This window comes from Neodiprion virginianus, chromosome 4 (genome assembly GCF_021901495.1).
Source record: "Neodiprion virginianus isolate iyNeoVirg1 chromosome 4, iyNeoVirg1.1, whole genome shotgun sequence".
Lineage (NCBI taxonomy): Eukaryota > Metazoa > Arthropoda > Insecta > Hymenoptera > Diprionidae > Neodiprion > Neodiprion virginianus.
In genome coordinates this window covers 38,533,006-38,545,879 of record NC_060880.1, presented here as the reverse complement: position 1 = coordinate 38,545,879, position 12,874 = coordinate 38,533,006, and the positions used below count along the sequence as shown (strand labels likewise).

The window sequence follows — 12,874 nt, the reverse complement described above, 5'->3', positions numbered from 1 at the left end:
TCGGTCATCAAGCGGGATACAATTATTTCTGATTTAGTCACGCCGACGTTTGAGGATGAATGACGACGTCGTATGTTTAGAAATTTTGAAATAATTTAGCCAACGGCTGGTATATGATATCCAAAATTTGATGTATCTATCTATTATACATATACCTATACGTCACGCACTGCTGGAGGTTCGGTTGGACGTTCATAATTTTTTCTCAACCATAAGCGGCCATTTTGACTCTGCGGTTTTATACGTTACATTCCCCGGCTTTTAGAGGCGTGTATATATCTATAATATATATATTATAGGGGGGTGGGGGGGGGGCTTGCCGATCGTATATCCACCAATTATTGGTACTAAAACTTTACGACCCATGGATAATGCTTCGAAAAACCCCCCTTTTTTCGCTATCCGTGTAGCCTCATTTTTATCCATAATTCCATTGCTTTGTCCTGTTTTATTTTTTTTATTTATTTTTTTCCAAATACATATTTCCTTTTCTTCTTCGCCCAATGCAGGTAAACATACATATACGTATATTGTCTTATATTATGTACGTAAAATATATAATACTTTTGCCTTGTCGACACACCGTGCAACTTTCACATTATGTTATTTATACATATGTTATGCACAAGATATAATATATATGTATAACATTTGAATGCAAGTATCAAATCCCGCCGTCTGATTATTATTGTTATTATTATTATTATCATTATTGATGTTTAATATAATAATAATAATACACCCACTTACCGATTCCTTAATCGAGATCAACCTCTTTTATATCGAGTGAAACTATAAATTTTCTCTCTTTTTTGACGTCACCCTTTCTTTTCGTAATCTACGGTGCATATAACGCACACATATCAAGTGCACATATATTAAGTGGTGTCAAAAAATAATTTTTTTTTTTTTTTGGCAATAAGTTCAAAAGTTTCATTTAGGTATAAAAATACGCCTGTTAAAATTTTACCTCATAATATTAAGATTAAAAGGTTACGCCTCGCACTTTCTTATTTTCCCGAAGAATAACACGAGGAAAATAGTTTTTGCTCCTTCTGATTTTTGTATCTAAGTAACGATGCGTCGTAGAGAAGATTAGCAGACATGTTTTTGTAGGAAATTGAACGCTTGGCAAAATAATATGTCTTATCATTTTACGATCAATGTACTCTTTCAAATGTTATTTGATCAGCGTGCTTTAGAGTAGTGGAGTGAAAAACAGGTTTGATGAAAATAGAAGCAGTCGCAGTTTTAGTGTTTAGTCGCTGATGTCGGTCCGTTCATAAAAAAACAGGAAGAAATGGACCTTTCTATGAGGATGATGATGACGACGATGATAACGCTACGCAATTCTACCTCACGATCAGCCTTCGATGCGTTTATCGTAGATTCTTAAGAGACTTCGGACCATCATCCGATGAGAAAGCATCATCACCGACCGCAAGAAGAGATGAATGATACCCGTATCTGTATAACGTATCTTATACTACGCGCACCAAACAAAAAAGAAAAGAAAAGAAAAGAAAAGGAGAAAAAGAAGAAGCAGCGAGTAAGGTACAAGAATGCAGGCAGCCATCCAACCAAAAGCGATGGGTCGGCAGATGATCGTCACGCGAGATGCGTGAGAATCTTTATACGCGCTGCGGGACCAATTGATCTCCAGATTGACCATCGTCTAGGTGGTGGTGGTGCTGTTGAGTCAGGGAGAGAGCGAGATGGATGGATGGATATTTTTATTTTATTCATAGCAATGTTGGATAAGATGTCCTATCAGAGCAAGTTTACGTGAACACAATGTGTGGCGGACACCAGCCACCGGCAAGCCGGCGAAAAACCGTTAAAATATTTCCGTTTCTCCGTGTGTATCTTTTTCTACAGTTCTTTACAACTAACCTTCGAGTGGCCAGGCCTCGCCTCGCTAGCCGAGGGCTAAGGGTCTGACCGCGCCGGAAATCTCCCTACATCTGGCATTTATGGCGCGACGCGACCCTTGGCCTCGACTCGGGGGCGAGCCTGGACTTTTTCTTCATCTCTCCCCAATCTTCGCCACGCTCTTGGCACATGCGTAAACTCGTTTCGTTTATTTTCCCTGCCTTCCGCATTTTCTACTACGCCATCCGAACTGTGTAACCCGATTTTTCTGGCAATAAACAACTTGTAAACCATATTCTCTGGCGTCGTACAGTAACTAACCTCCCGACAGCACCACGCAATGGAAAAGAAATAAAATGAAGATTTCCAATAAAGGGAGAACCACAAAGAAAGTAATGAAGTACAGTAAAGGCAGAGAGAGAGAGAGAAATGGAAAGCCGTCTTCATTCTCTCTTTGAGGTTACGTTATGTTCCGTGCAGGGTGCCGTGTTTCAGAGGGAAAAGTTCTTCTTTATTCTACTTTTTCTTTTTCTCTTTCTTCTACTCGAGACGCACTTCAGGAGCCTATCGATCAACCGTCGCCGTGATGATGATTTTTTCTCGGTATTCGATCTTGTAGTCTACGTAGGTACTTAGGTGTATTCCAACGATGAAATTATTTTGAGGAATTGGTTGAGTTTCAAAAATACAACCACGCTTCGCTTTGATTAAGGTTTAATGAATTTTCGAAACAATTTCGGTAAACTTGCGGAACAACGATTTTTCCTAAAAACGCATCGTTACGTTAACGTTACACGAAATTCACGACGATATTACAAGTATGCTACTGGAACGATGTCAAACTACTATCGTACGGATGTTTTTCAAGGATCCCGGAGAATCCTTATGGAAATGGACTGTATTTTCAGTATGTCATGGTACATATCCTCCCGATCAAAAGTTCTCATGGACGCAGGGCCCAGAAATTATTAGTTACCAAGAAACAGGCTTCGGAAGAAGAGTGTCCCGATCTTTTGACATCTATGGATTTCGTGATTTTCATGAACTATAAAGCTTCAAGGTTACTTGAAAGCAAACAAATCACTCAAAAAACTGCACTGGTTGATTCTCAAAGATAGGCAGGAAGCTGCGATTGATCACATCGACGCGTCGATTCCATCCACAAACTCGCTGGTTTACCGGAAGGAGGTGCAACCTCAGATTTCGCGTTAAGAACGAGACTCTCCGACTCTTCCAATAATCGACTTGTCCTGTTCTTCACGCGTCTGCGGAGTCTGCCGGTCGGCTGTACAGTTTTCGAGTCTTATATTTGATTTCAAGTCCCCCTTGAAGCTTTGCAATTTGTAAAAATCGCGTAATCCATAGATATAAAACAATCCGTACATCCACTTTCCGAAGCCTGTATCTCGGAAACTACTCTGATTTCCGGGACTCGTGTCCATGGTAGCTTTTGATCAGGAGAATATGTACTCTGACATACTGAAAATCCAGCCAATCCGACCGGAAGTCAATTTACTCAAGGATTATGCGGAGTCCTGTAATAATAGATATGGTAAAATCAAATTGTCTTATTATATTATGTATAATTGTATGATGTTTATTAGATCATTCCAAGTCCTTAATAATGAAATAAAACACTGTAATTTGTTATATTAAAATGTCTCGAAACGGTTTATTTCATACTTTCGTAGGGGTTGCTGTAACTGCGCGGCGTGACTGACGGACGCCATTTTAATTCTTCCTCTGTCGCGCGTGCGTTCCCTAAACTACCGAACTTGACGAAGCAGGTCGTCCAACCGTACAATAACAAAATCCCTAACTCTTATATCTCATATTTAAATGCTGGAAACCAAGGTATGCCCTTACGAATAAGTGATAATCGGCACAGAGAGTGCAGTATCAAGACTAGTTTCTTTCCTTGTTTAACGCATCTGTAAAAATGAAATAGAAAGAAAGAGAAAGAGAGTGCAACATCTAGTCTCTCTCTCTCTCTATCTCTCTCTCGGGCTCGAACACTTTTTCGGCATCGATGTTCCCTCTATGTTTACATTACGCTCTAAGGTGCAAACACAACAAAACAAACACCGATTTCATAAAATACATCGACAATATATCAACAAAATTGATTAACGACATGATCGTAATCGTTCAGCCTCTTCGACAACGCTAATCGATACTATTTTAATCTTCTGCCTTCAGATTGGTTCCCGAATATGTGCGGATGCCTCCAAGGTGAAAGCAGTTCAAACACCAAATCCGCTGCCCCTTCGAATTCCGAGAAGGTCGGAAGTATACACAATGTGTTCGAGCTTGGCTCTCTTAACTCGTCTTACGAGCCCTCCACATCTCGCTGCGATACCGATAGTGAGAGACTGGTAATCCCTACTTATCACGTCATGTCTAAGCAATGTGCTGTGAACAATATTTGTTATTCCACATCCACGCCATCGTATTATCCACAACCGTGCCATCTCGCCGTTTTTTTTTTCTTCCTCTTTTCCTCCGTCTTCCTTTTGACTTGAAAAAGAGAGTTGTTGAAAAAAAAAAAAAAAAAACAAATTTCGCGATAGCGAAATTGCGCGTTGATACGTCGTATACACTGAGAGAAATTTTTAGTTTCGTTTACCGCTCAGTTCTTGACTATTTTCATTTTTCACCACAATCGAAAAATATTGTTCAAGGTAGAAAATGAAAATTAGTTTTTTAGCCGTTACCGTAAATTCTAGTATCCGTTGCTATTCTTTCTCATTACGATCGCTGTTGCTATATTTTCTTGTAACTGTTGCGAAAATTTAATGCTTACGCAACGATAAATTGACGTTGAAGCCTTGTTTAACTAAAAAAGTCGAGTAAACCTCAGAAACTAATTTTGCGTTGCGATTACCAAAAAAGGATCGACGATAGCGCAAAATGTTTACGCGTACCTCGTTTTTCGTAATTCCAACGATATTCAAACAGTTTTTCTAATGATACCCGTGTTACTGAATTTTTCCAGTTACTATGACAAATGAAATTTTTCTCAGTGTAGGTCATGTATGTATACCGTCTATATATTTGTATAGTGACTAATATTTTGGAGTACGATGATGCGTCGATGATGTCACAATCTAAACTTGAGAAAATAAATAATCTTGTTAGAGGCACTACGTGTCGATAATTTTTGTCATTTCTTATTAAAACCAGTTGGAGGAATTTATCGAGCGTCAATTGGAATGACCAGTATGCGTATGAAAAACAGTTTTAAATACAAATTTACGGGTATTTCCTTTGTTTTTTCTACTTTTTTTGTTTTTCCTCGCGTATATTCATACGTGTCAGATTGTACCGAATTGTTGAAGTAAGTAACGTAGTTAGCGGAACGATTCATGCTGAGGAAAAAACCGTTAAATCGCGATTTTGGAATGGTTTGAAATTCGGTAAACGGTAATAAAACAAAACAACATTAGTTCTTTAAAAATTATTGTGAGAATAAGAAAATGGTGATTTTTTTTGTTTTCACTAATGCTTCACTACCGATAACGTTACTAACTTAGAACAAGAAGAAATTGCATCGAAATTGATAAGCGTTGGATTAACTAAGTAAATGTATTCGCTTTATTTTAAAATTGCATTGATTTGGCTTTCAGGAGGAGTTGGTTTTTTACAACGATGATGGCAGCTATCAATCCGTTATCATTGAGAAGAATCTTCGGAGTATCGATTTGTGTCAAATTTTGGCAGTGAAAAATCGCGTCGCCAAAGATAAGTCATGGGCGATTGTAGAATCCTGGCCTGAAGTTGGATTGGGTAAGTTACTTTATTTCTTGTTTTTTCTTTTTTTCGTAATTTTTCCCCTCTCTATCAAGTCTACAAATTTTCTAAAAGCTGGTTCGTTCTCTTTCTACGATATGTTGTTATAAATATAGCAAAAAAAAAAAAAATCGTTAATATTTATGCGAGTGTGTGTGTGTGTGTGTGTGTGTGTGTGTGTGTGTGATTTTTTTCTCTCTGAAGTTACCGCTAAATCTACGAAGATGTAATTTAATTATAACCTACAGAAGGAGAACTTATTATTTCAGACAGTTTTTCTGTCGTCTATCAAATCAGTGAAACGGTTATATTTATAAAGAATTTCTAGAAAACATTGTTCTCGAATATTTATTGCACGCGATTTATTGTGGAATTAAGTACACGGAAATTCGTCTTCGTCGCAAGTCTCGATTTGTTTACACATCGTTCCGTCATATATCCAGTCAGCTCTTCACCGTTTGTTATTCGAAATTAGGACATGAAAAAAGAAATTCCTTCGAGTTTGACGAGGTCAGATGAATAAACGGTGAAGAAACCGCTTAAATAAATTTAGTTAAAAAAAGGAAAAAAAAAAACCATTCGTTTTGATTAATTGTTTACGTCTCATCCGCGTCTTACAGACATGACCGTAAAGTCTAAAATTATTCTTTTACTCTCTGACAAACATCTGAATAATCTAAACGACGTCACGTTAAGGTAGTAGTCTGGTAACTTATGCCTATTTTCATGACTTTTTTGGAGGGTGGTTTTTTATTGGAAAATAAAAATGAATTATCTTGAATATTTAGAGTGTTTTTATTTACATGTTGAAAATATAAAAAAAAATTTATTTGAAAAAATTGAATAGTTTATTACTATTATTATTGTCACTCGAAGCTGGAACCTCATAAAAAATGCACGTGGGTGGCCGGGGTGATTTTGACTCTTGATGTTATCTGAAATAAAATATTCTCGATTATTTTTAATCTATAGACATGTCATTCTGGTCGGAACTACTGAAGTTAAATTTCAAGGGTAAATAACAAAATGGCGGACTTTGAAAAAAAAGTCCTTTTATTTTAGCAAAGAAAGGGTTGTAAAATAAAAAGTTAGGGGTGAAAAAAATTCTCGTTAGTACCGACGAGAACTATAAGTGTGTAGAACAGCCTGTTAAAATTTGAAAGCAATCGGTTCGGTAGAAAAAAAGTTAGGACCCGGGCCGTCCAGAAAAACAATGTTTTGAGAAAAACGCGTTTAAAGTTCAACAACAAATTTTCATAAGTAAAGTTATACTTACGTCAATCGTCTATGCCTGTGAATAAATATATATAATATAAATATATATAATAGAATAACAGAGTCAACTCAGGTATAAAAAATGCGCGCAAACAATAGAAGGGTCCGAGCGGTTGCAGCTGCCGGTCGACCTTAAAGGTTGGACTCCGAGGCGCTCTGGGAAACTCGTTATAACTCCCGAAATATTTCGAATTTTCGTCTAAAATTTTCACAGTATATTCTCAAGACATTGTACTTTCAAATTAAGCAAAAAAAAAATTTTCGATTTTTTGAACCCAATTTACCAGACTACTACCTTAAATATCAAAGCTACATGGGCGAACTTGTAACGAAATACTGTAAACTGTGTTGCTATATGGGTATGTACTTGTTTTACCGTTTAACCAGCCATAAGCTTATTTCTGTGTATGGGAAAAAAAGTAATGCATGTGTAACAACAAGTAGGATGAAAAAAAAAAATAAATAAAAAATAAAAAACAGAATAAATAAATATACGAAATTAATATGATGAGAAATAACGGTTGGGTTCATTTTTAGTCATGTAAAAAAGTTTGCTCCTCAGTCAAAGAAAATTCATGAAAAGTTTCGAATCTTTTTAGAAGAACACTTTTCGCGAAAAGTGGGTGGAATAAAATCTGTAAAAATTAGAAAATGTATATTTGGTAGTGCAGATCAGCAGAAGTGGGAAATAAATCTGTGACCAATTCGGTGGGGATCGGGGTGAAACTTTGTTCACTATCATTTAGACTACCCCGTATATAAAATAATTCCGGACAGATGGGATATCCAGAAATTTGCGAATATATATATGACATATTTTTTGTTATAACTTTGCGGTTTTATGAGGGTATGAAAATATTTCGACGCATTCCTACGTGTAATGAAATTTAGAAATTAGCTTATCGTTGGGCTGCAGACACAGTTTTACGAGGAAGTTATTACAGGTATTATAAGAAATCTGTAGAATATAAATAATTTGTTACAAATATTTATAATATACGTATACATTGTGTAGTCATAAGTTATGCCCACCAGCCATAACGACGACGTTTCGACGGTATAATTTAGTTCAACGGTGGCGCCTTGGAAGTCTGTTGGTTAGTTATTATTACGAGGAAATTGGGGAGGTGCAGGAGGAAGGAAAGAAGGAAAGAAGGAAGAATGGATGGGAGAGAAAAAGAGGGAGAGCATCGCTCCTGTTCGATTTTATAAACAATAACAACGACAAGGAGATTGATAAGAGATTAAGGTCATGCAGTACTCCTCCCCTTACCGACCGAGCAAACTCACCCTCTTCTTCCTATATTAAATAAACAAATGAACGAAAAGGGTTCAAATTTTGACGGTGCAACGCTATTTTGTAACGAAAATGAGGAAAGTTGTTCGTGTAACGAAAATTGTGAAAAAAAATGTGTCATTTCTGATCGTGAGCTGATCGTGCGAGCATCTTTTATTTACGAAATTATTTTAATTCCTAGTTCCCGTCTGGAGACTTCTATATTGCGTGAAAACAGTCCCACAATTTCTCATTTTACACGTCATTCTTTCCGGAATTCCGCAACGTATCTCAGATATGGGACCTTTTGGCCCCTGAAGTCCAGGAAATGTGGACCACACAGTTTTTTGACAATTTTCGGGATACTAGTAACTCCTGAATTTTCCGCCACGAAATATCGATGCACCGTCGAAATTTGAACCTTTTTCCGTTCGTTTGTTTATTTATTATGTAGAAAGAAATAGGGTGAGTCTGCTCAGTCGGTAAATGTAGGAGTACTACATTACCTTGAGAGAAAATATTGTGTGCGGAATAGAGAAAAGGAATTACCATGTTTATTGTATTCTATTATATGTATAGTATCGTGATTCATTCGAGAATTCACATTCTGTATATTCAATCCTCTTTTTGACTCATTTATCGCTCTGTCTCTTTTTTCTTCCCTTTTTTTTCCTACTGGCTTGTTCGTCAGTCTCCTCGATTGAATTGTTTTCACGAATTGTATTCGTTGTTGCGATCAAGTGATGTTGGAGGTTATTTTCACAGCATTCCTTTCGGAAAGGTGCTATATTGACATTCGCGTTTATCGCTTAATTGCTATTGTGCCATTAGAAATTGATGCTTCTCGTATTGTGTCAACGAATCAGCGACGAAATCTTAGTTTCCAACTCACATTCCTTATACAAGTACAAGAATTATAGGTAACAATATCTTATAGTTTAACAAACGATTTCAATATATTGTAGAATTATTTATTGTCGTTGTTGTTGGTTTCACTGTGAGAGCAATGACAGAAAATGAAAAAGAACGCAAGAAGACAAACTAACGAGTTGTAAGCGTGTAAGAGAAATTGGTCCCAGTTTCGATGATTGAGAGTGAACGAAGAAACAAAAAGAAAAGAAAAAAAAAAAAAAAATAGAAAGAATACGTGTCGATCTAACAACTCATCATCCCCGCGGTATTTTAAGGTTAGATTCGACGGTCACGGGTTATGTTACGTTTATTGAGATTCAGTTTGTTTCACGCTCGGCCGACTGTGGCGCTGCAGGTTTCTCAGTGTTGCCAACGTAACTGTCTAGTGGAAAAAAATGAGCCGTCTCAGATTCGTTGTTCCCAAGCGTACCTTTGCACTCGTGTACATGTGTATATTTTTACAAACGCATATAGTAGGGACGGATAGGAGGTGCGGCGTAGTTTCTACGCTGCAGCCAAGAATCAATACGCAACTTGGCCCAGGTCAGGGATCCTTCTCCCACCCCATTTTCCCTCCCTTGTGTCCCTACACTCCCTATACCTGTTCCTTTCCCTATTCTTCCTCCTACCCTCTTCTCGTTTACCTGCTTCTCCTACCCCGCCTTTATGTGCTACGAAACCAACACGTTGCGTTCATCCCTGTTCCCTCCCCCCAAAGTCTACTTCGATATTGCAAGAGCCCGAGAAGTCGGAGAACTTTATTTTACAGGGACGAATCGGTCTGGATCAAAAGTTTGTTGGATGAATTAAAGGAGAGAAAGAAAAAAAACCAAAAAAAAAAAGCAATATTCAAAGAATTTTCCAGCAGTTTTTACATTCGTGACAATGATAGCGAATGCGAATGAAACAACAGCATCGCTGCTATGTCATGGGAACGAATCCCAACTAATTCGAGAGCTAAGACTTCAATGATTTGGAAAAAGGTTTTTTTAATAGTCTGACCGTTCAAAATAATCAAACTTTAGTGTTAAGTGTGAGAAGAATAAGCCGAAAAACATTAGAATCGGATAAAAAGGTCAATCCAGAGTTTGATCATTTTAAATCGTGTTATTAGGAAACCTTTTCTCAAACTGCTAATCAACTATCTCAATTTGTGTTAATCGAATTTACTAAAATTAATTTTTATCACGTGCAGTGAGGAATATATAATGAATCGATTGTATAGAAAAAAGTGTCAAAAATTGTTCTTTTTCAACATTGAAACACGCATCGAGCATCGCGTGTCAGTTGACAGTTCTATAAAATACTTCGAATATTTCTGTCTGTCTGTTAATAATAATAAGACAACGACAACGATAATAATAATAATAATAATAATAAAACAGTAATAATAATAATTAAAAAAAATCAAAACGGGCTAGGCGGTTGTGTCGTATACATATTGAATTAGAGAATTGTAAAATGATACTTGTAATATAACGATGAAACGTTTTGTTTTTTTCTGAATTATGTACTTGCGGTAATCTGACGCTAAAAAAAAATCCGGTTTCAATTTAACGATAGGATCGTTAAAAGAATACCGTCGTCTTAATTACTACATTGAGAATCTAATACTTAACACACGTCATCATTCACGAGGCAATAAATAACTGGCTAGTTGATATTGCAAACCTTGTGTGACGGACTCCTCCCTATTAAATAATATTATACAATATCGATTATAACTCGCCGTTATATTCCTATGTCGTTAAATTTGATTACGAGTTTATAGAAATGTTCAAATATCGCAGTTTAGCGTGAATTTTTTTTTCAAGACGATATTCAGAAATAATTTGAATATCACGCGAATAAGACGCAGAAGACGGAAATAATACGATGTACAAAGTAGTCGAGCTGAAAATAAAGTATTTAATAACCGTTTGTATAAGTTGATACAATAAATTGCTTGCATTATAACTTTGTTCATGTAATAAGGGATTTTAGAACCGCAACGAGTTTCCGGCAAGTTGTTTCGTTTTACCGTTAATTAGACAAGCGTGTATTATATATGGTGTATGTTTATATAAATGTTGGAGAAAATCTCCTTATTCTTCATACCTGTAGTAACTACAAACCCTAGTTATTTAAGATGTATATCGATATAATAAGCTGAAGTGGGTACATAAACTGCAACAATTATATCAGCGTGCAAAGACGTAATGTACTATTATCTGTGTATATAAAATGACGTAGTTCGTTAAAATGTTACGCTAATTATAGCTTGGCTAGTTGAGAGAATCAATGTACAAGGATCGCGTAGTTAAAAGAGAAATAAATTATAGGAACGGCTAAAAAATTGACTCGTATACCGGGAAGTTGTAAATCATTTGGCGTTACACTATACGTATACTGCACAATATAACATAAGCGAGTATGCAATTTAATATTCGTTAATAAATTTATACCGTTTTACAATGTCCGCTAACATGACAATAAAATCAGAGACAGAAAGAGAAAGAGAGAGGGGTAATTAAGAATGAAGAAAAAATGTGAAACGTAATTAATCTGGCAATGTGACGAGAATTTTATAATCGTTACACTTCGATTAGTGATTCATTGAAATGTAGCAAGAATTCTCACTTATTTCGACGAATTGATTGATCGATCGTATGTAATCGTTCGATTGACCAAACTTTCATTCCCTCAATCAATCAAACGCGGACGATACGCGATTCCGGTTCAGTAATTTCAGGGAAATCAGTGTTATTTACTTTAGTTGGCAACAGTTGATTAGCGAGGATGAAAATTAAATCGTAGAAGAATAACGAAATATTTTCCCTGATATATGAAAACGACTAGCTTTGATTGAAAGAATAAGAGAAGGGGGGAGAAATGAAAAGTAAAAACGGAAGGAAGAAACAAACGCGTGCATAATTAATTCGACCGTAACACGTTTATCATTTTATTCTAAATGCCGGGACAATCTCTTGAAAGTTGAAAAGCAACCGCGCATGCGCCAAATAATTCAATCTCATTGGTCGGCGAAATCTTCCCGCAGCGATATTCTTTGTCCGCGACGCAGGCGTGCCAACCTACGCAAAATGTCTACGTTTGAATTTTCAAAGAGCGTAAGCGTTGAATTCCGAGCGTTCTTTGAAGAATCGACTTTCCGACCCGACAACAAATGCTTCCGAAACCTTTCCGAGTCGCTGCTTCGATTATTCGAGATTCTAACCTCGAAAATTCGTATCAACCACATCGCCGGCAGAACTAGTTTGACAGCTGAAACTCGGGATGTCCAGCCGATAAAACTCGCGCTTGCGCGGTTGATTATCAAGTATCAAGAGATTGTCCCTGTATGTATATTCGGTCAGTCGAGTGAAATTGGCCGGATGATCGATGATGTTCGGGGACCCTTTTGCTGCCAACTACGCGTGTTGCTGTTAAAACAAACTTACTTCCAACGATCACTCACTAGTAAAAGTTTTATAACGACGGTTGCAGATGTCCACGAATAATCATAACAATCATAATAGTCATCATCATCAATTTAATTAGTCGAACAAATTTTCGACCATCGTCACATCGTCGCGTGGAAACTAGAATCGTCTATAATTTAATCTAACTATGCGCAGTAAGTCGATAAGATATCACGAACACATGATCAGTTTTGCTAATAACTCTGTAACGACGTTCCATTAATCTCAGACCTCGTGTCGAAACTACTTTCGATTTTATTCGGTGATCGATTCTACCCGATAACACTATGGT

The 12,874-nt window shown here is 36.8% G+C and overlaps 1 protein-coding gene across 9 annotated transcripts in view; it reads left to right on the top strand.

Moving 5' to 3' along the window:
* LOC124302140 (growth factor receptor-bound protein 14-like) overlaps window positions 1-12,874 on the top strand; it is a 304,566-nt gene that overhangs the window by 64,583 nt on the left and 227,109 nt on the right. For all 9 annotated transcript variants that reach the window (XM_046757964.1, XM_046757963.1, XM_046757960.1 and 6 more), the window contains 2 exons: window positions 4,072-4,247; window positions 5,499-5,658. In XM_046757964.1, coding sequence (XP_046613920.1) covers window positions 4,072-4,247; window positions 5,499-5,658 — 336 coding nt within the window. The remainder of the gene's footprint in view (window positions 1-4,071; window positions 4,248-5,498; window positions 5,659-12,874) is intronic.